The sequence below is a fragment of the Taudactylus pleione genome, unplaced genomic scaffold (genome assembly GCF_031769625.1).
Source record: "Taudactylus pleione unplaced genomic scaffold, aTauple2 ptg000487l, whole genome shotgun sequence".
Taxonomy (NCBI): Eukaryota; Metazoa; Chordata; class Amphibia; order Anura; family Myobatrachidae; genus Taudactylus; species Taudactylus pleione.
In genome coordinates this window covers 947,043-974,412 of record NW_028284889.1, presented here as the reverse complement: position 1 = coordinate 974,412, position 27,370 = coordinate 947,043, and the positions used below count along the sequence as shown (strand labels likewise).

General features: G+C 45.5%; 2 protein-coding genes across 4 annotated transcripts in view; one reads left to right on the top strand and one right to left on the bottom strand.

Moving 5' to 3' along the window:
* TXLNG (taxilin gamma) overlaps window positions 1–4,427 on the bottom strand; it is a 70,005-nt gene extending 65,578 nt beyond the window's left edge. For 2 of the 3 annotated variants that reach the window (XM_088449516.1, XM_088449517.1), the window contains exon 1: window positions 4,191–4,427. In XM_088449516.1, the coding sequence (XP_088305642.1) occupies window positions 4,191–4,259 (69 nt within the window). In that variant the 5' untranslated portion in view covers window positions 4,260–4,427. The remainder of the gene's footprint in view (window positions 1–4,190) is intronic. The other variant, XM_088449518.1, reaches the window with a different exon arrangement.
* Window positions 3,851–26,920, top strand: LOC148502650 (DNA-directed RNA polymerase II subunit RPB11-a). The gene is made up of 5 exons (XM_088449519.1): window positions 3,851–3,907; window positions 4,797–4,943; window positions 17,808–17,897; window positions 24,689–24,863; window positions 26,772–26,920. Exons 2-5 carry the CDS (start codon window positions 4,891–4,893, stop codon window positions 26,805–26,807), a joined length of 354 nt encoding a protein of 117 aa, XP_088305645.1. The 5' UTR covers window positions 3,851–3,907; window positions 4,797–4,890; the 3' UTR covers window positions 26,808–26,920.
* The last annotated feature ends 450 nt before the right edge of the window (window positions 26,921–27,370 follow it).

The window sequence follows — 27,370 nt, the reverse complement described above, 5'->3', positions numbered from 1 at the left end:
GAGGTAATCCACTACAGCAATTCTCTGTGCAGAAAGGTCACATCTTCATTCAGCATTAATATGCAAACTGGAATACAGGCATGTCCTATGGAAAGCATGTGCATTTTTTCCAAGGATTATAGTTTGTGATTGAAAAGGTTTAACCACCTTTTTAAAGATAGAGTCATGTGCGACTTTAACCATTGTGTTTCATCACATGAATCATTTCAGAAGAAAAGGTTGATTAAAAAACATATTGATGTATGAACTGCATTAGTGAGAGGAGTCACCGATACTCCATACTTTTGTGTACCAGCTTCTGCCATCTAAAATTCCCTTCCTGCTGATGTGATCACTCCAGTAAGCTAAGAAATAGCGACAGGGCATACATACACGGAGAAGATGAAGATGGAAGACAATAAAAGGATCAGAATCTAGTCCAGTGTACTTTGGGCAGTTGTTTGGCATACAAGGTCACCAAAGTAAAGAAAGATTAGACTGCTTTACCACGACTGTTAAACTGGAATTAAAATTATCCAATTTAGTATTCAAAATATGTGAGCTAGGAATACATCTGGAATTACATGTACTACTTTCACCCCCCATTTATAACCATTGGGCCTATGTATCAAAGCTTGATGAGAGATAAAATTGCGAGAGAAAAAGTATTAACCAATCATCTCCTAACTGTCACTTTTCAAACACAGCCTATAAAATGTGAGTTAGAAGCTGATTGGTTGGCGATTTAGATCTCACAATTTTATCTCTCATAATGCTTTGATACATAGGTAAGATCACACTCTTGGGGCTCTATTTATTAACATTAATTTTCACAACCTTTTCACATAAATTTACTAAAGGCCAATTGGATTAGAATTTGTAAAATTCTACTCCAAACCCTAATTACCACATATTTTAAGTAAGCAGACAGATCACATTTCCCATAATTGTAATGGGAAATGTGATCTGGCCAGAGTTACTAAAAATAAAATACCGGGGGAAGCCATGATAACGACACCACCTGGAGACGGCGTTATCCAGCATTTCACCCAGTTCTCCTGTTCTAACAGGCAGGGCAACGCCGGCCCCAGTGATCAGCTGTGTGGTCTAAACAGACCACAAGCTGATCACTGCAAAAAAAACAAAAAAAAAAAAAAACCCTTACTTGTACAGATCCAGGGTCATTGGTGCTTTTTTAAATTTTTTTTTTTTTTTTGCTGGCATCAGTTTGTGGTTGCATGCACAGACACAGTCTTCCCTGTATTTTTTACAACAAATACAAGGAGAAGTGTGCATAGGGGATTCGCAGGGACAGAGCTTTATCGCAAGCTCTGTCCCTGCAAGGGATTTTTGATAAATCCCTGATATTTCCTAACTTTGCTATACGAATTTAGAGGCCTATGGCCCGTATTCAACTAATTAGTTTCGCATTCTCAATAAAGCTTCGCATGACAGACTTTTTGCCTACATCAAGTATTTTAGCCACAGAAACTTATCGTGCGCGTACCCGCCTTTCGCCCTATTCAATTCCAAATGACAAGAAAACAGAGACACGTGAAGTCAGAACAGGCGAAAAGTGGTTTCAAAATCCTGAACCCCCAAAAAGATGCAGAAACATTGGGGATCAATGTAGTAGTCCCTGATTAGCCCTAATACAACTGTTTGGGGTACTTAAGTTCGCACAATTGCCACTAACTAGCGTATTTGCACAAGTGGTTAAGCATAAAGCAGTATTTTTTGGAGAAAATAAGTAGTCCTGTCAAATTTGGGGTACTTGAAAATGGGTGCTAGCATAATTGCGAATTTCCACCATCATAAAAGCACCTGCAATCCCAAAAACACTTGACCCCATTTTAGAGCATCCCCAGAACCTTATTTCACTAGTTTGCGAACTTGTACCCCCACTTTGTGCTTTTTAGCTACAAACTCAAAGTGTTTTTGGGGGGTGTTCTTATGGGGTTTTTTTTAGGAACTTTTTGACGCAGTTGTCCATTGGGGGCTGTTCCAAGGGTTCTGAGTGGTTTCTCCTATGTATTAAAGCTGTAAGAGTGATAAAATTGAGAGAGAAAGCACTACCCAATCGGCTTCCAATTTACATTTTGCAGACTAAAAATTATAGTTAGGAGATGATTGGTTAGCACTTTATCCCCCACAATTTAACACTCTCACAGCTTTGATACATAGGCCCCTTAGGGGTAAATTTACTAAGATGGGAGTTCTATTTAAGAAGTGATGTTGCCCATAGCAACCAGATTCTACTTCTCATTTATGTAGCACCTTCTAGAAGATAATACCTGGAATCTGATTGGTTGCTATGGGCAACATCACTTCTCAAATAGAACTCCCATCTTGGTAAATTTACCCCTTAGGCCCGTATTCAATTAGGTGCGAAAAGTCCCGGACTTTGCCGACATCGCTAGTTTTCCATGCGGATAAGTATCGCGCTCATCCCCATATTCAATTCGAAAATCGGCGAAAACGCAACCCGGCGATTTCGGACCTGGCAAAATGTCCTGTCAGATTTGGGGAAAAATCAGCCTGACACCACCCAAAAGATGCAGTGACATTGGGGGATCACTCTAGATACCCCTGTATAGGCCTGCTGAAGGTATTTGGGGTACTTAAATGCTCTCAATAATCTTTGCACAAGTGGGGAAGAATAACATTTAGCAGTTTTTCAGGGTTTTTTTAGCTGAAATTAAGTAGTCCCAGCAAATTTGGGGTACATGAAAATGGGTGCTAGCACATTCTGAAGTTGCTAAAGTGAAATTTTAAAAAACTTTTTAAAAATCCACCCGCAACCTTAAAAAACACCTGGGGCATACTTGGGGACCCCCCCTGGTGTCTATTTCGCTAGTTTTTAAGCTTATCTCCAAACTTTGTACTTTTTCAAAGTCATGTTTTGGGGAGTTCTTTAGTATTTTTTTAACTTTTTTTTTACAGTTTACCTTTGGGGGACCATCCCAAGGGTGCTGGATGGTTCCCACAAGGTTACACCCTAAAACCCCAATTCTGCACTTTTTTCCAACCGGTTTCATAGGCGAATATTTTTTGCCTATTCCAATGCATTTATTTTCCGCACCGGTGAAAAGTCTCTGGAAACTGAATACGTGGATAAGTTTTCGCCTGGCGAAATGACATCACCAGCGATATTTTTCCGCAGAGACTGACTTTTCACATCTAATTGAATACCCCCCCCCCCCCCTTACTATAAAAAAAAAAAAAAAAAAAAAAAATGTCACACTACAACCACATTTTAAATGCGGATTGTAGTAAATAGAGCCCTTGGGATAGTAATACAATACAAACTACAATAGCACCAGAGTTGATGGGAAGAGTTCTATGACCACATGCTAGGATTATTTTTTTAATTCAGGTTCCAAGGTAGAGCCCACAGGCCTTTAGCCTGGTTACTTTATTACAGCAAAGTCTCCTTTAGCATACTGCTATCCCCATTAGTACAATCATAAAAGGGAACATTCTTCCCCCTCTCAATACACCATTCTACAGGGGTTAAATGTTCTCTTAAAGAAAAGCTAACAGTCTGAAATGTACTCCAGTGGTTTAATAAATTAACAAGATCCATATTGGCTCCCAATGAGTTGCCACCGCAATAACAATGAGGTGTTACATAAACAAGCATAACTTCACCTTCCAGGGAAAGTGCCAAGCATATGGCGCCCGGACACTGGCAGAGCCCGCAACCAATTCTGCCCCATACCCCCTAACATGACCCCTTCCACCAGGTACAATATGCACTTCCCACCTAATTTATGATTGCAGTCACTTGTGTTGAACTAATTGAAGATATTATTGCCGTCTCCTGCGCTAAAAATTAAGACAAGTGGGAAATCCAGGAGCAGATAACTTTGTTCCTGGCGGAAGGTGATCTGCTGTCCTCACACAGAGCCAGGGGTGGTAGAACCAGGTGTGCCAGCCCCAGAGTATATACTGTACTGCTGCCTCCTGTACCCGCACACAGCATGCACCCTGCACCCATGTGTCTCTCCTTCCGCCCGCACACGCAGCGCTGCTCCGGTTACAGAGTGCACGTGTCCCGCTGGCCGTATGTACGGCGCCTGAGCGGAGCATGGAGGGCACAGGTGCGGGAGAGGTGACAGGTGTGACCAGGCTGTCCTCCCTCGTGTGCCCGCAGCGGAGGAGGACTGGGGGAGGGGGATACGCCTGGACTCCCGTCCCCCTGTCATTACCTGTCTGGAGCCTTCCAGGTTTCCCGTGTCCTCGGTGCTCCCGGCAGCCGCCTCCACCTGACAGGACATGATGTGACGCAGTCTTGTGAGCGCCGCGCTATTGCCACCAGCGTTGTCCCTTGCGCAGCGTTTAGGCACAGAATCCAACAGGCCACCAGCCAATCAGACGAATGGCAACAATACGGAGAGCTCCAGCCCACAACCACGTGACGGCTCGTGGCGGGAGCCGGAAGCGCCCGCGCGGCCATCTTTGGGAAGGGAAAAGCAAGATGAGTCCATTTAATTGGCAGTCTGATTACGCATAAGTGGTCTCTCCGCATAGCGCTCTCTTGTTCCGTTGTGAAATGAGTGCCTGCTACACTTATAACGTCTTGGAACATGCACTCCGGCGTGTAAAACCATGCAGCACGACGTGAAATACAGTTTACAAAAGATCAATCTTTGTGATGGCAGCCATTTTATGGAAGTCGCTTTCCTGCGTCACCGAATTTATGACTTCTTAAAAATGTCGGGCATTGGAGACAGGTTTGGGACACGTGCTGTTCCATAGGCAGGAGCTGTCGCTGCGGCGCATATGTGACGTCTCGCATTGTGTATCCCCTTCAGATTGAAGGATTGGGGATCTCTATACACTACCTACTACCACTACAGCCGCTGGACCGGGCGACACTGAGCAGGAAACTGCCCGCTGTATGCAGATATGAACGCGCCCCCGGCCTTCGAGTCCTTCCTGCTGTTTGAAGGCGAAAAGAAGTGAGTGTACTGGGGGGTGAGAACTGGGGAAATGTGTATGTGCGTATATATATCTCAATTCCAATGAACCGCACAAATTACATCAATTGATTTTGTGCGGGTGCCAGGCCATATAAATAATGTAAATGTTCTATCCACTTCCTGTATTCACAAGATAGGGAATTCAGCCAGCACACCATTTAAGGTATAAACATCACTTTCTACTTCAGGGTCCATAGGGGGTCCACAGGGTTGACCTTGGGGTATAGCTGGATCCACGGGCACCACGCAGTTAAAGCTTTGCTGCTCCCAGGATGCACTTGGGTCCGTCCTCCTCTATACCCCGCCCCCGAGCCACAGGCACCACAGTTTTAGTTGGTGCCCGGCCGGAGTCGGGTCACCCTGCGCAGTGGGGCTGCATAAGCAGCCCCTAAGCTTTATTTTTATTTTTTTTAAAGAAGATTTTTACTATCTTCAGAGCAGCAGCATCAGACTGTCCTTCCGGACGTCCACGCTGCCGCTACAACAGCCCCGCTGGCGCTGCGGCGCTGGTACTGATCCGGGGATCGCAGCGGGACCCCGGAGTCAGTGCTAGCGTGGCTCCGGGAGCTCCCACTGACTGCTGCCGGACACAAGGGGCCAGGTAAGCCGCGGGCAGCGCTTCGCGCTGCGCGCGGAGGAAATGCAGTCTTGTAGCCGCCGGTCTCTGGGGACAGACCGGCGGCGCTAGTAGCGTACCCCGCGTGTCTGCTGACCTCCAGGGTGTAAGACCGGCGGGGAACCGGCTTCCCGGGGGGTTTAATACTAGCAGGGGAGGCAGCCTTCCCTGCTTTAGCGCTCCTCCCCTCAGCCCAGCGCGCCTTCTCTCATGTGTGCTGGCGTCGCTGGGCTGTTATCTCCAGGCCACTCCTCCTCAGTGCTCTCCGGCGGCCATCTTCAGGCAGCATCGCAGAGCTCCCAGGCAGGTTTCCAGTGGACCAGTCCCCCTGCGTACCTCTCCCCTGATCAGGACAGTGTTCGCAGCGCTATAGCCCTCCCAGACACTGAATCTGGGAGGTTGATTGTAGCTGAAGGTGCAGTGAGTATATCTTCCTGCATGGTATGTGACTTTTGCTAGTGCTGCTGTCTGTGCTTTGGTACTTACTGTCAGCTTTTTACCTATTCCTTTCCTTCTCCTACGGCTGGCAGGTGCGTGGGGGAGAGTGTTCTTTCTGTGTAACCTCGCTTATATAAATCTACGTATTTGTGAGGTCCGTCACATACTGCGGTGTGCTACTCAGTACTAGTTGGTGGGCTGTTTGTGTTGCATGCTTGGGAGTGCGTAGGTGTTATATGCCTTACCTCGTTTCAGTGATGCACTTTTATTGTGAAAAGTTTGTGTCATGTCTGATGAGGAGAATGAGCGCTCTGTGGCTCCTGTGTTGTTTTCCTGCCGACGCTGTTCGGCAGGAGTTGACGGGGAGGATTTGTCTCAGGACGGTCTGTGCGGGCGGTGCCAGTTGGTACCTGGACCTTCTAAACCCCCGGTGGCGCAGGATCCTCCGTGGGCGATGTTTACGCAATTTTTGGCGTCGATCGCGGACCGACTTGCGGTCCCGACTGCGGCCCCTTCTAGGGCGTTGCCCCAGCCTACCATCCCCCGTTCCCCGGGTGTGACGCGTCTGGTGCAGTCCCCTCCCGGGTCTCAGACTGTGGGTTCTTATGCCGGTTTGCCTGTATTTGTGCAATCCCCCACGGTGCCGCAGCAGTCGATGGTACCTTTTCAGGGGTATCCTCAGGCCGTACCCCCTCCCTGGGTGGACATCCTTTCCAGCTCTGTTCAGAGCCTGGCGGCTTCGTCATCGGCCTTTCAATCTATGTTGCACAGTGATTTTCCCCCACGGGCGTCCAAGCGACCCGTTCCGGCTTCACTGGCGGCTCAGTTCACGGACACGGATGTGTCTTCGGATGACGGGGAGATCCATGAGGACTCTGACTCGGATGCCGGGGCCCAGGAGGATGAGGAGGATGTGCCGGCCCCCAGGTCAAAGTACCCAAATTTAAAGAAGGCAAAAGTAGCTTCGACGATTTTTCCCCTGTCCGACCAGTTAACGGATCATATGGCAGGGGCCTGGCAGTTGCCCAGCAAGAGGTTCCAACCGCAGAAGCGGTTGGCTTCGAACTATCCGTTTCCGGAGGCTCATTGCAGGAAGTGGGAAACTCCGCCCGCGGTGGATTCCCACGTTACCCGCTTAATTAAAATCGCTACGCTGCCTTTGCCGTCGATCTCCTCCCTGAAAGATCCCTAGGACAGGAAAGTGGAGACTTGTTTAAAGTCTATCTACTCTCTCTCGGGGGCGGTGGCCCGTCCGTCCATGGCCATCTCTTGGGTGGCTAAGGCCATCGAGAGCTGGGCCAACGCTTTGGAGGATACCTTTCCGGAGGATGCTCCAGAGATCCAGAGAGCGTTGATAGGACAAATGAGGGATGCGGCTTCCTACATTGGGGAAGCATCGTTAGATGCAAGCCTGCTGACCTCTCGGGTGTCGGCTGCAGCGGTGTCGGCGCGTCGGTCCTTGTGGCTGAGGTCTTGGAGAGCTGACGCTGACTCCAAAAAGGGACTGGAGGCCTTACCTTTTAATGGGGAGTTGCTTTTTGGTCCAGACTTGGACAAAATTGTGGACACTCTGGCTAAATCTAAATCAGCCTTCCTCCCTTCGGCTTCTGCACCTACCAAGGTACGGAGCTCTGCCTTTCGGTCCTTTCAGGTTCAGGGCAAGGCCAAAGGTCAGTCCTTCCCAAGGCAGTCTGCAACCAAGGCCGCTTCTAAGCCTAAGAAGCAGGCCTGGAGTGCCAGGCGCCCTTCTTCCAAGCAGGAAGATAAACCTTCTGCCTGATGGGACGGGCCTCCCTCTGGGGGACCCCAGAGTGGGAGGCCGACTTCTTCTCTGTTTCTGGTGCAGAAACCCAATGGTTCTCATCGCCCTATCCTCAACTTGAAGTCTCTGAACAAATTCCTCAGAGTTCCCAAGTTCAGGATGGAAACGTTACGTTCCATCATTCTGGCGATGGAACCGGGGGATTACATGGTGTCCCTGGATATCCAGAACGCCTACCTCCATGTTCCGATAGCACCTTCGCACCAGTGGTATCTGAGGTTCGCTATCCTTCAACACCACTATCAGTTACGGGCGTTGCCTTTGGTCTCTCCACGGCACCGAGGGTGTTCACGATGATTATGGCGGTCATGGCCGCACATCTTCGGAACCAGAATGTACGGCTGCTGCCGTACCTGGACGACCTCCTGTTGCTGGCGAGCTCCCCGGAGGTACTGCTTCAACATCTCCACCAGACGATCGCTTGCCTGCAAGCGCACGGGTGGCTGATAAATTGAAAAAAGTCCTCCCTGATTCCATCTCAGCGGATGGTTCATTTGGGAGCCCTGCTGGATTCTCGTCAGCAAAGGATCTTCCTGACTCCGGAGAAGGTCTCCTCCCTGCAGTTGCCTGAGCAGTTGCCGCCTGTCGGTCCATTCGGCTATGAGAGTTCTGGGTTCCATGGTGTCAACATTCGACATGGTGGAATTTGCCCAGTTCCATTCCCGACCCCTGCAGGTGCTGATTCTATCGGAATGTAACGGGTTACCTCACCGGATCCGCTCTCAGTTGCTGGTGTTGTCCCCGGAGGTTCGGCAGTCTTTGGCTTGGTGGCTTCAGACAGCTCATCTGGTCGAGGGGCGCCCCTTTTGGATCCCGGACTGGGTCTTGCTCACGACGGATGCCAGTCTTCGGGGTTGGGGGGCAGTGACCGGCTCGTTGTCACTTCAGGGTCGTTGGTCTGCGGAAGAAGCTCTTCTTGCCATCAACATTCTGGAACTGCGGGCAGTATACAGGGCCCTGCAGTCGTCCGGTCCCACTCTTCACGGAAGGGCGGTTCAGGTGCAGTCCGACAACGCCACCACTGTGGCATATATCAACCACCAAGGAGGAACTCGCAGTCGGGCAGCGATGTCGGAGGTGTCTCGCATCCTTGCTTGGGCGGAGTGTCACATTCCAGCAATCTCGGCAGTCTTCATTCCCGGAGTCCTCAATTGGGAGGCGGACTTCCTCAGCCGTCACGACATGCATCCCGGGGAATGGTTGCTTCACCCAGAGGTGTTTCAGCTACTCGTGGACAGGTGGGGGCTGCCGGAGCTGGACTTGATGGCCTCCCGTCACAATCACAAGTTGCCCGTTTACGGGTCAAGGACCAGGGACGCAGGCGCCAGTCTGGTAGACGTGCTGCCGGTGAAATGGACGTTTCACCTGGTGTATCTGTTTCCTCCGATATCCCTGCTTCCTCGGGTTCTGCGGAAATTCAAGCAGGACGGCGGCACGCTCGTGCTGGTAGCTCCGGCATGGCCCAGACGTCCTTGGTACTCCGATCTGAGGTGCCTCTCCATCGACGCTCCATACCTTCTCCCTCAGCGTCGGGACCTGTTGTCTCAAGGGCCCTGCCTTTACCCGGATCTGGGTCGGCTGTCTTTGACGGCGTGGCTCTTGAGACAGCCGTCTTGAGGTCTAGGGGTTTCTCCAGTTCGATCATTGGTACCATGCTTAGGGCACGCAAGCCTGCTTCCACACGGATTTACCACAGGGTGTGGCGCACTTATTTTCAGTGGTGTGAATCCAGAAACTTTGATCCTCAGGTATTCCGAGTTTCCAGAATCTTGGAGTTCCTTCAATCAGGTTTGGACCTCGGCTTACGCCTGGCCTCTCTGAAGGTTCATGTGTCTGCTTTCTCCGTGTGGTTTCAGCGACGGATTGCTACACTACCGGATGTTCACACCTTTTTCCAGGGTGTTCTCAGGATCCAGCCTCCCTTCGTGCCTCCTGTGGCTCCTTGGGACTTGGCGGTGGTGCTACGGGTCTTGCAGGGTCCTCCTTTTGAGCCTCTTGAGTCGGTGGACCTCAAGTGGCTGACGTTTTAAGACCGTTTTTCTTCTGGCAATTGCTTCTGCCAGGAGGGTGTCGGAATTGGGGGCGCTTTCCTGTCGCCCTCCTTTCCTGATTTTTCACCAGGACAGAGCGGTGCTCCGCACTCGTCCTGAGTTTTTGCCCAAAGTGATCTCGAAGTTCCACATTAATCTGGAACTTGTTGTGCCAGCTTTTCAGTCACCTGACCTTTCAGCTGGTGAGGCTTCCTTAGATGTAGTCCGGGCACTCAGAATCTATGTGAACCGGACTGCTTCGGTTAGGAAGTCTGATTCATTGTTTGTCCTCTTCGGTTCTCATAAGAGGGGTTGGCCTGCCAACAAGCAAACGTTAGCCCGTTGGCTTCGTTCAGTTATTTGTGAGGCTTATGCACAGGAGGGTTTACCTGTGCCAGCCTCTGTTAAGGCTCATTCCACTCGTTCTGTGGGTCCCTCTTGGGCTGCTAGACGTGGCGCTTCTGCTGTTCAGCTGTGTAAGGCGGCCACTTGGTCTTCAATTCAAAAGTTTTTGAGGTTCTATGCGTTTGACACCTTCGCCTCTGAGGATGCATCCTTTGGGCGCCGGGTGCTCCTTTCAGCACAGGAGCGTCCCCGCCCTTAGTTGAACTGCTTTGGGACATCCCCAAGGTCAACCCTGTGGACCCCCTATGGACCCTGAAGTAGAAAACAAGAGATATGGGCCCTCATTCAGAGCCGGACGCTCTGAGCAGAGAGCTCGCTCTGAATGAGAGCCGTCCTCCATAAAAATGGAGCGTCCTCCTGGACGCTCGTATAGCTGTGGGTCAGTTTCGTTGGTGCCCGGCCGGAGTCGGGTCACCATTACACAAGGGCCTTAAGCTTGTTATTTTTATTTATTTAGTTTTTAATTTTACCTCAACTAGAGCGCGCAGCAGTGGGACGTCTGCGCTGCCACTCCGTCACCCCTCCGATGCCGCGACGCCAGTACTGAGCTGGGGATCTCGGCGGGCATTCCAGGGGTCACTGCTAGCCAAGGCCCCCCCAGGGAGGACCCAGACTGCAGCCGGACACTAAGTGGAAAGGTAAGGCGGGTCATTAGGCAGTAGATACCTCCGGACTCAGGGGACAGACCGGAGGTGCCTGAGTGTGGACGCAGGCTCTAGCCACCGCGATCCACTAGACAATCTGTGCGGGAACCAGCGTTCCGGGGGTTAACAATAATCCAAGGGAGACAGCTTCCCCATTTCAAGTGGCTCCTCACCTCAGCTCAGGACGCCTCACCTCAGCTCAGGACGCCTTTTCCTCTGAGGTCTGGCTTCTCTGAGCTGTTCTCCGGCCACGCCCCCTCTGAGGTCTCCGGCAGCCATTTTCTTCAAGTGGTGCAGTCGCAGCTTTCTCAGGACAGCGCGAGGTCTGGTCCTACTACATACCTCTCCCTTGGGTTAGTGTATGTAGCACTATAGCCTACCAGACACTGATTCTGTGTAGTTGATTGTAGTGCCAATTTGCAGTGTGAATTCTGCATTGTATATAACTTATGCTAGCGCTGCCTGTCTGTCTCTTTTTTTTCCATATCTGTCAGCATATATCTATACCTTTCCTCTAATCTGCCCTAATACAGGTGTATAAAATGAAAAAAGGAGCGCTTGTGATAATAGATTAAAATGAAACTTATGTGTAGCGCGATTCCTGTAAAGATTCCTTCTGATATCTCGCTGGTGTGCGCGATGTGAAGCGCTGCTCCAGAATAGGGAAAATAAGCTTATGTGATGTCTGCATGCACACATCACAAAAGCTTATTTTTCCTATTCTGGAGCAGCGCTTCACATCGCGCACACCAACGGAGAATCATCGCATACAGCAGCAAAATATCAGAGGGAACCAGCCAGCTGCGGAGAAGACCACATACGGAAGGTAGGCAGTAACAGGGCTAGCTAGTTAGTTCTACCTGCAGCCAGCCGGTCAACACTTTGCTACTGGCAATTTTGGAACCCACAAGCAACGCTTTTTAAAGATTTTAACTGTGCCAAAATGAGCTTATAAACATATTAATCACCTTTCTCTTTACAGGAATCGTGCTACACATAAGTTTCATTTTAATCTATTATCACAAGCGCTCCTTTTTTCATTTTATACATTGTTTCCATTTACAAAGTGAGCTGCTTAATCGTATAGATATTTTTGTTTCAGTAGTGCAGCAGTACATATATAATTAACTAATACAGGTGTAGTTAGTGGTTCTTATAACTCACATATATAAAAAGATATTTGAGGTCTGTCACATACTGTTGTGTGCTGCACTGTGCCATATTTAGGCAGTGGGCTCCTGCAGTTTATCCAAGCATCAGTCAGGACCAGTGTTTTGCTCTCTTGACTAGCATCCTATATACTCGTGATTGCATCATACCCAGTGCCATATTGCGTGTCAGACATGTCCGACAAGGGTAACTTATACCCCTTTCAGACATACAACCCGGGAAATTTCCTGCTCTGACCCGGGAATTTCTCCTGTGCAAATTCCCGGGTATTTGGTCGAGACCCCCCTTTCCCAGTGTCTACCCGGGAAATTCCCGTGTAGCACCATTCAGACAAGAGCAGGGTTTTTCTGCTTACTTGCCTCTTCTCTGCCATCTGCTCCTACTAGCCTATCCCCTTTCTGGCTGATGATGATGATGTCATCATTCGGCTGCCAGAAGCCGTCCAATCATAATGCAGATTTATTTATTTTTTTAATTATATATTTTTTCATTTCTTTTAATTCCCTGGTGGTCCAGCGGGAGTGCAGGTGGCCTGCTATGGCTGGGACCAGTCGGCGGTCTCCAGTGCTGGTGTCCCCGGCGTCCGGCTGGGGTCCTGTGTCGCTGACACAGCGACCAGCATGGTGGGCAGCCCGCTGTGGCAGAGACCCGCCGGCGGGTGTCCTCACCATCCGGCTGGGGTTCTCTGTACACAGCCAACCGGTGCTGGGGGTGGTGAGCAGCCGCGCTGAGCGTCCTATAGGACGCTGCGTGTCAACTCCATGTAAAAGCTGCTTGGTGCTGCCCGGGAGTAGTAAATTCCCGGGTACCACCATTCAGACGTGAGTAGGGTAATCAACTTAAGTCCCGGGGAAACCCCTGGTCGATAGAAGGGGCGGCTACCCGGGAATTTGGCTGAGTCAGACCAAATTCCCGGGATTCTTGATAAGTCTGAAAGGGGTATAACACACTTCTGCACCCATTCTGCTATCTTGCAGGTTTAAGTGAGGAGGATTTGGTTCAGGAGGGATTATGTGTGAGGTGTTATAATCCTCCAGGCACCTCAAACCCCCCAACAACTGTACAGGAACCCCCTTGGGCTGCCTTTTCTCAAGTCCTGGCCTCCATTATGGGCCGCCTGGCGGTCTCTGCTCTTGTTCCCCAGATGGGTCTACCTCAGCAGACCATCATGCCCTCTCAGGGTCTACCTCAGATTATGCAGACTCCTCCTGTACCTCAGCAGTCTGTCATTCCCTTACAGGGACTACCGCAGGCTATGCATCCACCATGGGTAGATGTTTTCTCTACTTCAGTGCAAAGCCTGGCGGCTTCCTCTACTGCCCTTCAGACCATGTTGCAGGGTAAGAAATCCCTGAAGCCAGCTAAGCGGCCTGTGTTGTCATCTCAGTCCACACAACTGAGTCTGACGACAGAGAGATTGCTGATGCCTCTAACCCTGACTCACCTCTGCAAGAGGCGGAGACTAGGTCAAATATTAATATTCCTGCCTTGGTGCGTGCTGTCAGATCCATATTGGTAATAGAGGATGATGAGCCAGCTCCTCAAGCCAAACACCCTCAGTTTAAACTGGTCAAGGTGACTACGGCAGTATTCCCTCTATCAAATCAACTAGTAGATCATATGGCTGCTGCCTGGCAATCACCTGGTAAGAGGTATCAGCCTCAAAAGTGATTGGCCTCATGTTACCCATTTCCTGAGGCTCATTGTAAAAAATGGAAATCACCCCCTGCGGTGGATTCCCATGTTACACGTAATCAAAAGTGCTACGTTACCTGTGTCTTCCTTAAAGGATCCTACATTTTGGAAGGTGGAAACTTGCCTGACATCTATATACTCTCTTTCAGGAGCTGTTGCCCGCCCATCCATGGCTATTTCATGGGTAGCGAAAACTATAGAGAGCTGGGCTGATGCCCTTGAGGACTCCTTCCTCTCGGAAGATCCTGAGAATCTGGTGTCATTGGTTGGCCACATTAGGGATGTGGCTGCATATATTGGTGAGACTGCTCTGGATTCCAGTCTACTGACCTCCAGAGTATCGGCCACGGCCGTGTCTGCTCGCAGTTCCCTGTGGTTGCGCTATTGGAGGGTGGATGCTGATTCTAAGAAAGGCCTGGAAGCCTTACCATACAATGGGGAGATCTTGTTTGGTGCAGACCTGGACAAGATTGTTGACACATTGGCAGCATGTCCTTATAACTCCTTCTCACCAGCGTTCTCTCCGTTTTGCTATACTACAGCAACACTTCCAGTTCAGGGCGCTACCCTTTGGCCTATCCACAGCTCCAAAGTTATGGCTATCATGGCAGCCCATCTGCTGAATCATGGTATCCGGCTACTACCATACTTGGACGACCTCCTTCTGTTGGCAGGTTCTCCAGAAGTGCTTTTCCACCACCTGCAACTGACAATTGCCTTTCTACAGGCGCATGGGTGGTTAATCAATTGGAAAAAGTCCTCCCAGAATCCCTCGCAGAGGATGATTCATCTGGGGACCCTACTGGATTCTCAACAGCAGAGATTCTTTCTGACTTCAGACAAGATCTCCAAATTACAACTCCGAATACGCAGATGCCTCCACAGTCGCCAGGTGTCAATTCACTCGGCAATGCAGGTTCTTGGATCCATGGTGTCCACCTTCGACATGGTGGAATATGCTCAATTTCATTCCAGGCCTCTGCAGAGGCTGATCCTCTCCAGATGGAACGGATTGCCCCACCTGATCAAAGCTCAGACAATAGTGCTCTCTCCGGAGGTGCGTCTGTCTCTGTCTTGGTGGCTACTGACGTCTCATCTAACCAATGGTCGCCCCTGTTGGATCCAGGCTGGGTACTCCTAACAACGGATGTCAGTCGCTGGGGCGCAATGAACAGTCCGCACTCTTTCCAGGGTCGTTGGACAGCAGTCGAAGCAACACTCCCAATCAACATATTGGAACTTTGGGCCATGTACAGGGCCCTCGAGATGGCCAAACACTTACTTCATGGAAAACCAGTGCAGGTTCAGTCCGACAACGCCACCATGGTAGCTTACATCAACTATCAAGGAGGCACTCTAAGTCGGGCAGCAAGGACAGAAGTGTTATCCATTCTGACATGGGTAGAGTGTCACCTCTTGACCATTTTGGCAGTGTTCATTCCAGAGACCTCTCAATTGGGAAGCGGACTTCCTCAGCCGTCACAAAGTGCATCCAGGGGAATGGTCTCTTCACCAAGAGGTGTTTCAACTCCTAGTGGACAAATGGGGCCTCCCAGCGGTGGATCTCATGGCCTCCCGTCACAAGTTACCAGTGTACGGGTCCAGAACAAGAGATGCCAAGGCAACCTTGGTGGATGCTCTGTCAGTGAAGTGGACCTTCCAGTTTGCGTACCTGTTTCCTCCAGTCTCCCTTCTTCTTCCTCAAGTCCTTCGGAAGTTCAAACAAGATGGAAGCACTGTCCTGCTGGTGGCTCCAGCCTGGCCCAGGCGTCATTGGAACTCAGATCTTCTTCTGAGTCTCTCCATAGACACTCTGTTCCTATTGGCTCCACGTCCGGACCTGTTGTCTCAAGGTCCTTGCCTTTACCAGGACCTGGATCGTCTGTCTTTGACAGCGTGGCTCTTGAAACATCCCTCCTAAGGTCCAAAGGATTCTCTTGCTCTGTCGTCAACAGAATGCTTAGAGCGCGTAAGCCAGCTTCTGCTAAGATCTACCACAAAGTGTGGCATACATATTTCCAATGGTGTCATCCCAGAAATTATGACCCTCGGGTGTTTCGGATTTCCAGAGTCCTGGCTTTTCTTCCAACTGGATGGGACCACGGCCTCCGCCTAGCCTCATTGAAAGTGCATGTCTCTGCTCTGTCAGTATGGTTTCAACGAAGACTTGCTCTGCTTCCGGATATCCACACCTGGTTAACAGCTAAGACTCCTTTTTTTTCTTTCTTCTGGCAATTGCATCCGGCAGGAGGGTGTCTGAGTTGGGGGTGCTTTCCTGTCGCTCCCCTTTTCTGATATTTCACCAGGACAGGGCTGTGCTTCGCACTCGCCCTGGGTTCCTCCCTAAAGTTGTTTTTAGTTTCCACATTGAAGAAATTATAGTCCCGGCCTTTCAAACGCCAGACCTTTTTGGCAGGTGAGGCCTCTTTGGATGTGGTCCGCTCCCTCAGGATTTATGTGAACCGTACCAGTTTCCTCCGAAAATCGGACTCCTTATTTGTGCTCTATGTATTTCACAAGAAAGGATGGGCCAGCCAATAAACAAACATTGGCTAGATGGCTTCGTATGGCTATCTCAGAGGCCTACACGCAGGCAGGCCTTCCTGTTCCGGCTTTTGTTAATGCTCATTCCACTCGGTCTGTGGGTCCCTCATGGGCAGCTCGCCGTGGGTCCCTCATGGGCAGCTCGCTGTGGCCCCTCGGCTGTTCAGCTGTGTAAGGCGGTCACGTGGTCTTCTGTCCAGACCTTTTCTAAGGTTCTATGCCTTTTGATAGCTTCGCCTCAGAATGCTTCCTTTGGGCACCGGATTCTCCTCTCAGCACAGGAGCGTCCTCACCCTTAAAAGGACTGCTTTTGATATCCCCAAGGTCTCCCTGTAGAGCCTATGGACCCTGAAGAAGAAAATTAGTTATGGTAAGAACTTACCTTTTGATAACTTTCTTCGAAGTTCATAGGGTCCACAGGACACCTGCCCTGATGCACCTGGCTTCATATGGGCTATGTTGCTGGTCACCAGTTTTCAGTCTCCTTCTTTGTGAGAATGTGTGATTCTTGAGTGTACCAGTCTACTTTCTCTTATCTTCCCCCGGCCTTTGGCTTATTACGAACTGAGGTGCCTCTGGCTTGGGGGCGCAGTATAGGGAGAGTGGACCTAGTGCATCCTGGGGGAGCTTTTAACTGCATGGTGCCCGGATTCCATATCCATCACCTACACCCCAAGGTCTCCCTGTGGACCCTATGGACTTCGAAGAAAGAGAGTTAACAAAGGTAAGTTCTTACCAGAACACTAATTTTTTAAATTAATGCCTTGTTGGTGACACTTTGATGGACCCATAAGGAATGGTCTTAATGTTCTTGATCGGTCATGTTAAGAAAAATGTCAGTGTGCACCAACAGTATTTACTATAGTCATAAGCGAATGCTATTATAATTTAGGTTCAAGCTCCAGTGATCACAGGTCAGAAGGAAGAACATGCTTCAGGCACATGTATTGTACACAAATGTGTTTGCCGTTGTTTACGTTTTGGTATGGTTGGCCTTTTAATTTGCAAGTAAGCCTCTCCTGTGGGGATGAGGTAGTCTATTTGTTCCACAGCTGAAACCTAAGGTTTCTCCTATCAAAGGAGAAGCCATGTAAATTATGGAAATCATATCATTCAATGCTATAAGAGAATATGTAATAATAATCAGACCCCACCTAATGAGTGTTTGCACACACATTGTGAGAAGAAACTGGAGCAAGTGCTTGCAAGCATGAGAACATACAAACTCCACACAGATAAAAACCTGCCTAGAACTGAATTCTTGACCTCCGTGCTGTGAGGCAGCAATGGTAGCCCACAGTGCCACCATGCTGCCACAAACATAGTGCATACTTAAATACAGCTGTACATTATTATAAATAGTACTGTAATACATGAGAAGGCAGTTGACACCTGTTACTGATTTTAATGTTTCAGACCCCAATAGATGGAAAAACCATTATATATTCTATACGTTAATCATTTTTTATTTTTTTTCAGGATAACTATCACTAAGGACACAAAAGTACCGAATGCCTGTTTGTTCACAATAAACAAGGAAGATCATACAATTGGAAATATTATTAAATCGTAAGTGACTATATTAATTCCTAAATGTATCTAATGCTTGGTATACACTCTACAATTATCTGTCCAATCTGGCTGGTTGGAATGAAAATCTGGGTAATGTATGGGAACCAATGACAATCGACCATATAGTCTTAAACACTGTAAAATGGGCAAAAATTATTGGTTAAATTCATTTGATTTAACCAATTTGTCTGGATGACAATTTCTGTTTTTCAGTGTTTGTGAGCAACTGGTTGATTGTCATTGGCTCCCATACATTACCAGATTTTCATTCCAACCAGCCAGATTGGACAGATATCTGACAGAAACACTATACAATTATGTCCAGCATAAGGTGTAGTTAAAAAGGCTGCATGTAGTTATCCCTGTGCAGTGGGTGACCTGAAACTCATCAGGATCAATGATCTCTATAACGGCAACACTTGTAATCTGTATTCATGCAGTTCTATAGGTACATTTATAGCTGAAAATGCATTCCAACAAAAATGAATACACATAATGCTACATAATAAATCCTTTGCAAGTGATAGATTCTCCAAACATTAATTTATTAACTCATTTACTGACTGTAGGCTGCCATCATTATGATCTGCTGTAAAGTAAAATTTTCTAAAACCGGCAATATGCATAGTTGCTATTAAAATCCCCTCCCCCCCCCCCCCCCCCCAAGAAAAAAAAATAATCTGTCTTTGCATCCCTATATATTATTTCCTTACGTTATGGCTTTACAATAATTTATTCAGGAATTGTTACTACTGATTAACACCTATATAAAAGTAAATAAATTGTGTAAAGCAAACAGCATACCTGATGGCTGCAGCTCAACTAAAAAGCAACGCTGACACTTAAACACCCTTTGATTCAATATAGGATTATTTCGAACAAATTACTCTCAGCCCCTGTTACTTGTGTTTTCTAGGTGTGTTCTATATCAATACATAAAAAAATACAATAGTGTAATTTGTTGAAATAACAATTCTGTAGAGAATCCACCCTTCTATGTAATACTATCCAGAGGGAAACTGTCACAGTTCCCCAAATAAAGAGCAGAGAGGAAACCTAGCCACCAGTATGGTAGGTTGGGTACCCTTCTTAATACAATAAAAAGAGTGCTTTTCAATCAATCCCCGCTCCAGCCGCACTGTCTCTGGTTCTGGAAAGTTCATGCAATCGTCGTCAAGTCTCCAATTCTAGAGGACCACAGGAATTGGCAACTTGACAAGAGGGAACAAGCTTTCCAGAACCGGAGACAGTGCGGTTTAATGAGTTTTTCATCTCCTCACTTATCCTATTACTAGTTTCTTTACCCTTTTGATTCACTATTGCTAACAGCATTATATCCACCAGTTACTATTTTATTTTGGAGAGCGGGTTGGGGTGTGGCATACAACACATTTATCTGTTGCTCCAGCTGTTTAACTTTATTTGTCTCAGTTTGGAGTAGATACTGTACTACTCTCGTCATTGGAGCGTCTTGATATTGTAATCACTCAGCCACTTTGATTTATTCTCATTATGATCTCCTGATCCTTACCAATATCTCTATTGACCTGCCTCAAATCAGGCTTATTTTCTTTTGATTTGGAGGTATAACTAACATTTAGCTATGTGGCACTCTTATATTTACCGAATTTGCATGCCCTTATTTGCTGCAATATTCTGTTTTTGAATGTTTTAATTTTTGTTTTCCGACAAGTGGATTTTTCACTTATTTTATTATATTTTTATAATTGAGATATATTTATAATGGCCATTTCTACTTATTTACCAAGGGATTTGATCTAATACTTCATCAGGTCACTATATACAGTATGTGAATCAACTAAGTGGCAATTAATCCGTTAAGGATTACAGTTCCTAATAAGTGTTGTGTTATCGGCTATTACACGTCACTCTCATTCTGAACCATTTTATTGGTCACACAATCGTACTAATAGAGACTTTAGGGGATCATTGGTTTGATGATAATGTGACCAAGCCCAAACGATGAAATACGTTTTATTTTTGCCTAGTTGTTCCGCTGGATGGATCTCTTTCAGCTGATGAGATCCTTTCCACATCAGCCTCTCATCCCACATGGTTATCTTTTCTTTTTCCAGGACACACTTCTCAGTTCTTAGATTTCAGAGTCTTGTGCATAATCCTTTCTCTTTTAATTATATTATGTGCATACATAAGAGAGAAAGGGAAATGATCCTGCATCGTACCAAGTGAAATATGAAAATGGCATAGGCTAACCAACAAAACATATGTAATACAAATGTTAATTGTAAATTCTAAACAGAAGAATTTGCTGAAGATGCATTTAAATCACAATGCAAAGTGATTTGGATGCACAAAGAGACTGTGCTGATTAGTTTGATATGCGACATTAGTAAATTTCTCTGCAAGCAAGTCTGTAAACAGAACTTAACTTGGTAAAAAGCTATGGCAGCTGCATCATAGCACTTTGCATGCTGATTGACTCAGTCGCACACAGATGTACAAGTGTTGCATGTCAAATTAATTAGCAAAGTCTCCTGGTGCATCCTAGTCGCATTGCATTGCGACTTAAACGCTAGCAGAGTCTCACGGGACCAGGTGCGCCAAGAGGGGGTGTTTGGCGCGACTGCAGCAGAAACGAGTGAGGACACATCTGTACACTAGTGCTTTAAACAAGATACTAATCTCTCTGCCTGTCATTTAATATCTATGCATATATATATTTAGACACCGGGGGTGTTCAAACTTATATAACGCCTTACTGATATCTATCTTTTTCTGTGTAGTCAAATGAATTACACCACCAGAGCTGAACCATATGTGGGTATTTATTAGGATGTCTGTTCTTAACTTCATCAGGACCTGCTGCTCATACCAACATTGATTACACGAGGAAATGTATTTCTATTCCATAACAGATCTGGTAGTATTACCAAAAAGGGACCTACCACTCATTAGAGCCTCATTCCTTACAGGCGCTCCACATATGCCTAAAAAATATAGGTTTGCTTCGTTATGTTTGATTTCTTTTTTTAACACTTATTCTGACTTTTTTGAATTCTATGTATTTTTAATTTATTGCAAACTTAATAGCTGATAACTACTTTTGCATATACCCTGCATATAAATAGATTTTGTTATTACAACTAATATTTTATTGATATTTCTTCAGTTCACTGCACCGCACTTCACTTTTTTGTTATATTTAAAATGTACACATTTTAAATACATCACTTTATATTCTTGCATATACCTCTGTGTAGGATCCTGCAGAACGTTTGTGGCGCCATATAAATAAAAGATAATAATAAAATAATTTCTTAAAGGTCAAACTTGATTTCTTTTCTTTTTTTTATATTATGTTTTCAACCTCTCACCCACTGCAGTGAAGTAAAGGAATAGTGCTTTAAACTGTGGTTTGGTTGTTCAAGGCTAATTGGAAACCTGGGATGTGCCTAACTTTTTGTATGTTGGTGGGGATAGTAGTGGTAGAGAGATAAAGCTTTGCTGAGCAGCAACTAAAGGTGGGTACACATCAGGCAGATCTCTCTGCCGACCCGCTGTCGCACCAACAGAGCAGCCGATCAGGTAAGCTATACACACTTGCCGATTGGCCGCTCGACATGTCTCTGCTGACATCACAACTGGGCAGGCATTTGAGTTTGCCCAGCTGAGATGTCAATTACCAGCGGTCCTTGCAGCATGTGAATGGGCGTTATCGAGGATACACGCCAGTGATGGGTAGTCAGGTGAGGCAGAGCCTTTCCTGTCATACTTGGGTATACTCCAAAGTTTTGACTATAAATAAGAAAAATGTAAAGAAAATATAAATATCTTCTATGTATTATTCTAATCATTTTAGCGTCACAATTCTGGAGTAAAAAGTGTATGGCAGGTGAGGCACTGCCTCCCTTGTCTATCTTTTCTGCACAGTCCTGATCAAAACATGCCTAATTTTCAGCACTATATACTGTTGCACCTTTGTATAATACCCTCTGGTTCATATATGTATCTGTAAATCTGGCTCTGATAAAAGCCAGTGCCTCCCCAGCCATTTACTTCACCACACGTCATTGGTACACAGCCACCGACGCACTCTCGATATGTAGGCCATTCGATTGAACGGCCGATAATTTGCCCTGTGTGTGTCCAGCTTTACAAATGATTAGTGGATAGTTGCTCCTGGATAGAGCTGTGGATATCCATTGTTGCATATACCAATGATCTCTGCATTCTTTACAGACCCTGTGTGACCGGAGATGTGAGTTGGAGGGTAAACAATACCAGAGTTTTGAAATTGGCAAAATGGGTATGCTTATTTCAAAAGAGAGCTAATTAATTTATTGCCTGTCTGAAAACACAACACAATGAAACAATCAGCTGAAAACAGTATTGCTGGAAATCTAGCACATTTAATATCATTATTTTTTTTAAAATGACCTAATTACAGTCAGGTGCATAAATATTGGGACATTGACAGAATTTTCATATTTTGGCCTCTCTTCACCACAACAATGGCTTTGAAATGAAACAAACAAGATGTGCTTTACCTGCAGACTTTCAGATTTAATTTGAGGGTAATTACATCCAAATCAGGTGAACGGTGTAGGAATTACTGCGGTTTCTATATGTGCCTCCCACTTTTTAAGGGGCCAAAAGTAATGGGACAAACTAAACAATCCTCAATCTAACTTTCACGTTTTAATACTTTGTTGCAAATCCTTTGCAGGCAATTACAGCCTGAAGTCTGGAACGCATAGACATCACCGGACGCTGGGTTTCATCCCTGGTGATGCTCTACCAGGCCTCTACTTCAAATGTCTTCAGTTCCTGCTTGTTCTTGGGGCATTTTCCCTTCAGTTTTGTCTTCATCAAGTGAAATGCATGCTCAATCGGATTCAGGTCAGGGGATTGACTTGGCCATTGCATAACATTCCACTTTTTAGCCTTAAAAAACTCTTTGGTTGCTTTTGCAGTATGCTTCGGGTCATTGTCCATCTGCACTGTGAAGCGCCGTCCAATGAGTTCTGAAGCATTTGACTGAATATGAGCATATAATATTGCCCAAAACACTTCAGAATTCATTCTGCTGCTTTTGTCAGCAGTCACATCATCAATAAATACAAGGGAACCAGTTCCACTGGCAGCCATACATGCCCACGCCATGACACTGCCACCACCATGCTTCACTGATGAGGTGGTATGTTTTGGATCATGAGCAGTTCCTTTCCTTCTCCATACTCTTCTCTTCCCATCACTCTGGTACAAGTTGATCTTTGTCTCATCTGTCCATAGGATGTTGTTCCAGAACTGTTATGGCTTTTTAGATGTTGTTTGGCAAACTCTAATCTGGTCTTCCTGTTTTTGTGGCTCACCAATGGTTTGCATCTTGTGGTGAACCCTCTATATTCACTCTTGTTTAGTCTTCTCTTGATTGTTGACTATGACACATATACACCTACCTCCTGGAGAGTGTTCTTGATTTGGCCAACTGTTGTGCAGGGGTTTTTCTTCACCAGGGAAATAATTCTTCTGTCATCCATCACAGTTGTTTTCCGTGGTCTTCCGGGTCTTGTGGTGTTGCTGAGCTCTCCGGGGTGTTCTTTCTTTTTAAGAATGTACCAAACAGTTGATTTGGCCACAGCTAATGTTTTTGCTATCTCCCTGATGGGTTTGTTTTGATTTTTCAGCCTAATGATGGCTTGCTTCACTGATGGTGACAGCTTTTTGGATCTCATATTGAGAGTCGACAGCAACTGATTCCAAATGCAAAATGTCACACCTAGAATCAACTCCAGATCTTTTACCTGCTTAATTGTTAATGAAATAACGAGGGAATAGCCCACACCTGTCCATGAAATAGCTTTTGAGTTGATAGTCCCATTACTTTTGGCCCCTTAAAAAGTGGGAGGCACATATAGAAACCGTTGTAATTCCTACACCGTTCACCTGATTTGGATGTAATTACCCTCAAATTAAATCTGAAAGTCTGCAGTTAAAGCACATCTTGTTTGTTTCATTTCAAAGCCGTTGTGGTGGTGAATAGAGGCCAAAATATGAAAATTCTGTCAATGTCCCAATATTTATGCACCTGACTATATGTCTCCGATTTACATTTGTCTCACAGATAATTTTTCTGTTGGTCTTCCAAAGTATAAACTTTATATATTGTATCCTCCTGTGTCTTCCCTGTTTTTCTCTCATATATTCCAGGGAGGCAGATAAAAGTAATACCCCTTTCACACTGCCATCAAATAACCCGGTTTACTGCACATGAACGCGCAGCAACCTGGGTTACTGCAGTGTGAAAGAGGCCAGTTGAAATAACCCGGGTCCAGTGACCCGGCATTTCAACTCTGGTAGCGAGCAGGGTTGAACACGAGTTCAACCCGGCTCGCGGTGCGGTGTGAACGGGTAACCCGGGTCGAGGCGAGCCAGGTCCCATTCACTGCTTAGGGGGAGCCAGGGCTTGGAGATGAGATCATCTCCAAGCGCCTGCTCAGCAGTGATGGTGGTGACGTTTTTGACCTGGCATTAGTGACAGGTATAGCCGCCAGTCTGAAAGAGGTCTCTTAGGCGGGTCGCACCCGGGATCAACGCATGCACAGATGCCTGGTGCGACCCGCCATTAGCAATGTGAAATAACTATAATTGGCCTAACATTGGGAGGGGGTATGCTGTTATTTTGCACCAAGGAGTTCCATTTCTGTTCTATAGTATTTTGAATATTCTGTGCCAGTGTGAGTGCTAAAAGTTTGCATTGTGAGGAACATGCTGTTTGCTACATAATTTGTATTTATCTTTTGCAGGCAGTTGTTGAAAGATCCTCAAGTGCTGTTTGCAGGATACAAAGTACCACATCCTCTGGAACATAAAATTATAATAAGAGTTCAAACAACACCTGAATACAGTCCCCAAGAGGCATTTACCAATGCTATCACAGACTTAATAAGTGAACTGTCCCTTTTGGAGGAAAGATTTAGGGTAAGCAGATTAATATATTTTAGTTATCCATGTTCTGCCAGGACGTCTATGTAGACACAAAATTATCGGCTCCAGTATCCCACCACGGTTGTAATGCAACTTAAAGCAATTTAATCAAGCGGGCATTAAAACTTTAAAGTAGCATTGAAACCATGTTGGGATACTGGCGCTGGCACTTTCGTATCGATATGGTCACTGTACTAAATTTCTGTTTGTACACTAGGTCAACGAGTTTACTAAATAATAGCGCAAGCAACAAATACATTTTTGGCTTCTTATTTACTTCACAACTAGCTATTGCCGTCTGTACTAATGTTATATTACATGTCAGCCTCACTAAAACAATGACAGATGCAATGGAAAATATGCAAAATAAGTATTTTAAAAAAAAAAGATACATTGCTGTTTGCATGGAAAACACCTGGGCTCAAAAGGCTTCTATGTAAATATGTTACCAAAAATTTTAAATCAACAAAATAAATTTCTCACACGTGAAAAAAAAGTTTGCTACATGAGCTTTAATGAAAGAAATAGAAAATTGTTTCCTTGCTGTGCAAGAGCAGTAATTAGAACAAGGGTCAGTAAAGGGTTCAATAAAAGTTTTAATTTAAAAAAATCCACTGCTCAGACTGTCTCCATATTAATCATAAAATGGAAGCATCAAATTGCATTCTATATTCTTCACCAATAAATCATCACAAAATCCATAAAGCATTATTTTTTTTAAAAATTAAGTTTTATAAATTGACTACATTCCTGTTACTATATTGTAGCAGGATGAAAATATTAAAGTTAGTAGTACAGGTAGCAGCGTGAATGTATAAAGGAAAAAAAAAAGGTACTGACAAATTGCGGCAGTAAATCGGTGTCCAGTGTGTGGAAGCAAAAGACATGGAGCACCAACAAAGAGAAATGGAAGTGGCAAGACGCAAATGTAATTATATTCCTAATGTCCTCTTTAATTCATAGAAATATCAAACCAATAGATCTATTGATCTTGAATTCATAAAATCCATATAAATGAGCATCTCTTACGTAGGCAAAAGAAGTAAACTACCCTTCAATTCATAAAATGGCAATTCCTCTTTATACAGTATGTAGGGCAATTGCGGTATTTTAGCCGTACAATTTGTGCGCATTATACCATTCCGATACAAAGCAAACCAATGGTAAGTTTTGGCATAGAGCACAGGTTCTCAAACTCTGTCCTAAGGACCCAAACAGTGCATGTTTTCCAGGTCTCCTCAGACTCAAAAGTGAATTAATTATCTCCACCTGTGGATCTTTTAAAATGTGTCAGAGATTAATTACTACACCTGTGCACCTGCTGGGTAACCTGGAATATATGAACTGTGTGGGGTCCTGAGGATCGAGTTTGAGAGCCACTGGCATAGAGAATGTATGACCTTACCAAATATGCAGAGTTCTAGCATTCATACAGATATTTTGTTTTGTTTTCTGGGTGGTAACCTGACCCGCAGACAGTTCCTGCCCAGTCACTATACACACCTCCCACTGTGACCGGTCAACCTAGAGAAAGGATCTTTATAGAGCTCAATGGAAGAAAAACAGGACAAGAAAATAAAAGTGGACATGTACTTTTAAGTGAATTATATTCTATTTCAAATTATTTTATTTTAGCATACTAAGGTCCATCCTACTGTTCATTTGGTTTAGGAGTGGGTGTGAGATTTCTCTGGTCACAAACTGGTAGAAAATGATGAATATCATAGGTCAAGATACCAACTATATGCTTGATAAATACAGCAACTAGTGGGTTCCAAGTATTAAGAAGAGAAGAGTATTTAGTACAGTTCTAAATTCTCTTCTACAGTATGTTGGAGGAGAGTGGTGAGGATGCTAGAGTTCTTCATTAACACTTGTTTCTATTTTTTTTTTCTGTTGTAGGTTGCTATAAAAGACAAACAAGAAGGAATTGAATGAAAATCATATGCATTATTTCCCTTTTTGTGAGGAATATATATGATTGGTATATTGTGTTTTTGTGATGTTATTTTTTTTCTATTTTACACAATAAAAAAATAATTTAATCTTGATTTTATTTGCATTGCTCTTTCTTTCTCATTGGCATTTTATTGTATACGCCCAAGGCAAATAAATGCATTGTGGCAGATCAAACCACTTATAGTATTTGTACAGACTCCACCTGTATTTTAGGGTCATTGCTAATGCTGAATGTCTATAACAAGTGCCTGTTAGTGAAAAAAAAATTGACTCTTCAAGTCAATGTTGAGTAAATATCCCAATATAGGTAATGTGTATAATATATAATTTTTTAAATCAAGATTATAGAGAACTTTCATTAATATTATACAACACATGCAAAACTAAAAGAAAAAAAAATCAGAAGGCAGTATGTAGGCAAACATATGGGTCAGGAGAAGAAAGCACAGCACATAAGTCAACACAGAATCATATAATGTGAAGAATCAGTATCGGTGATGATATCAAAATACACTGCAAGGAAATGTTACTTAATGCTGGAC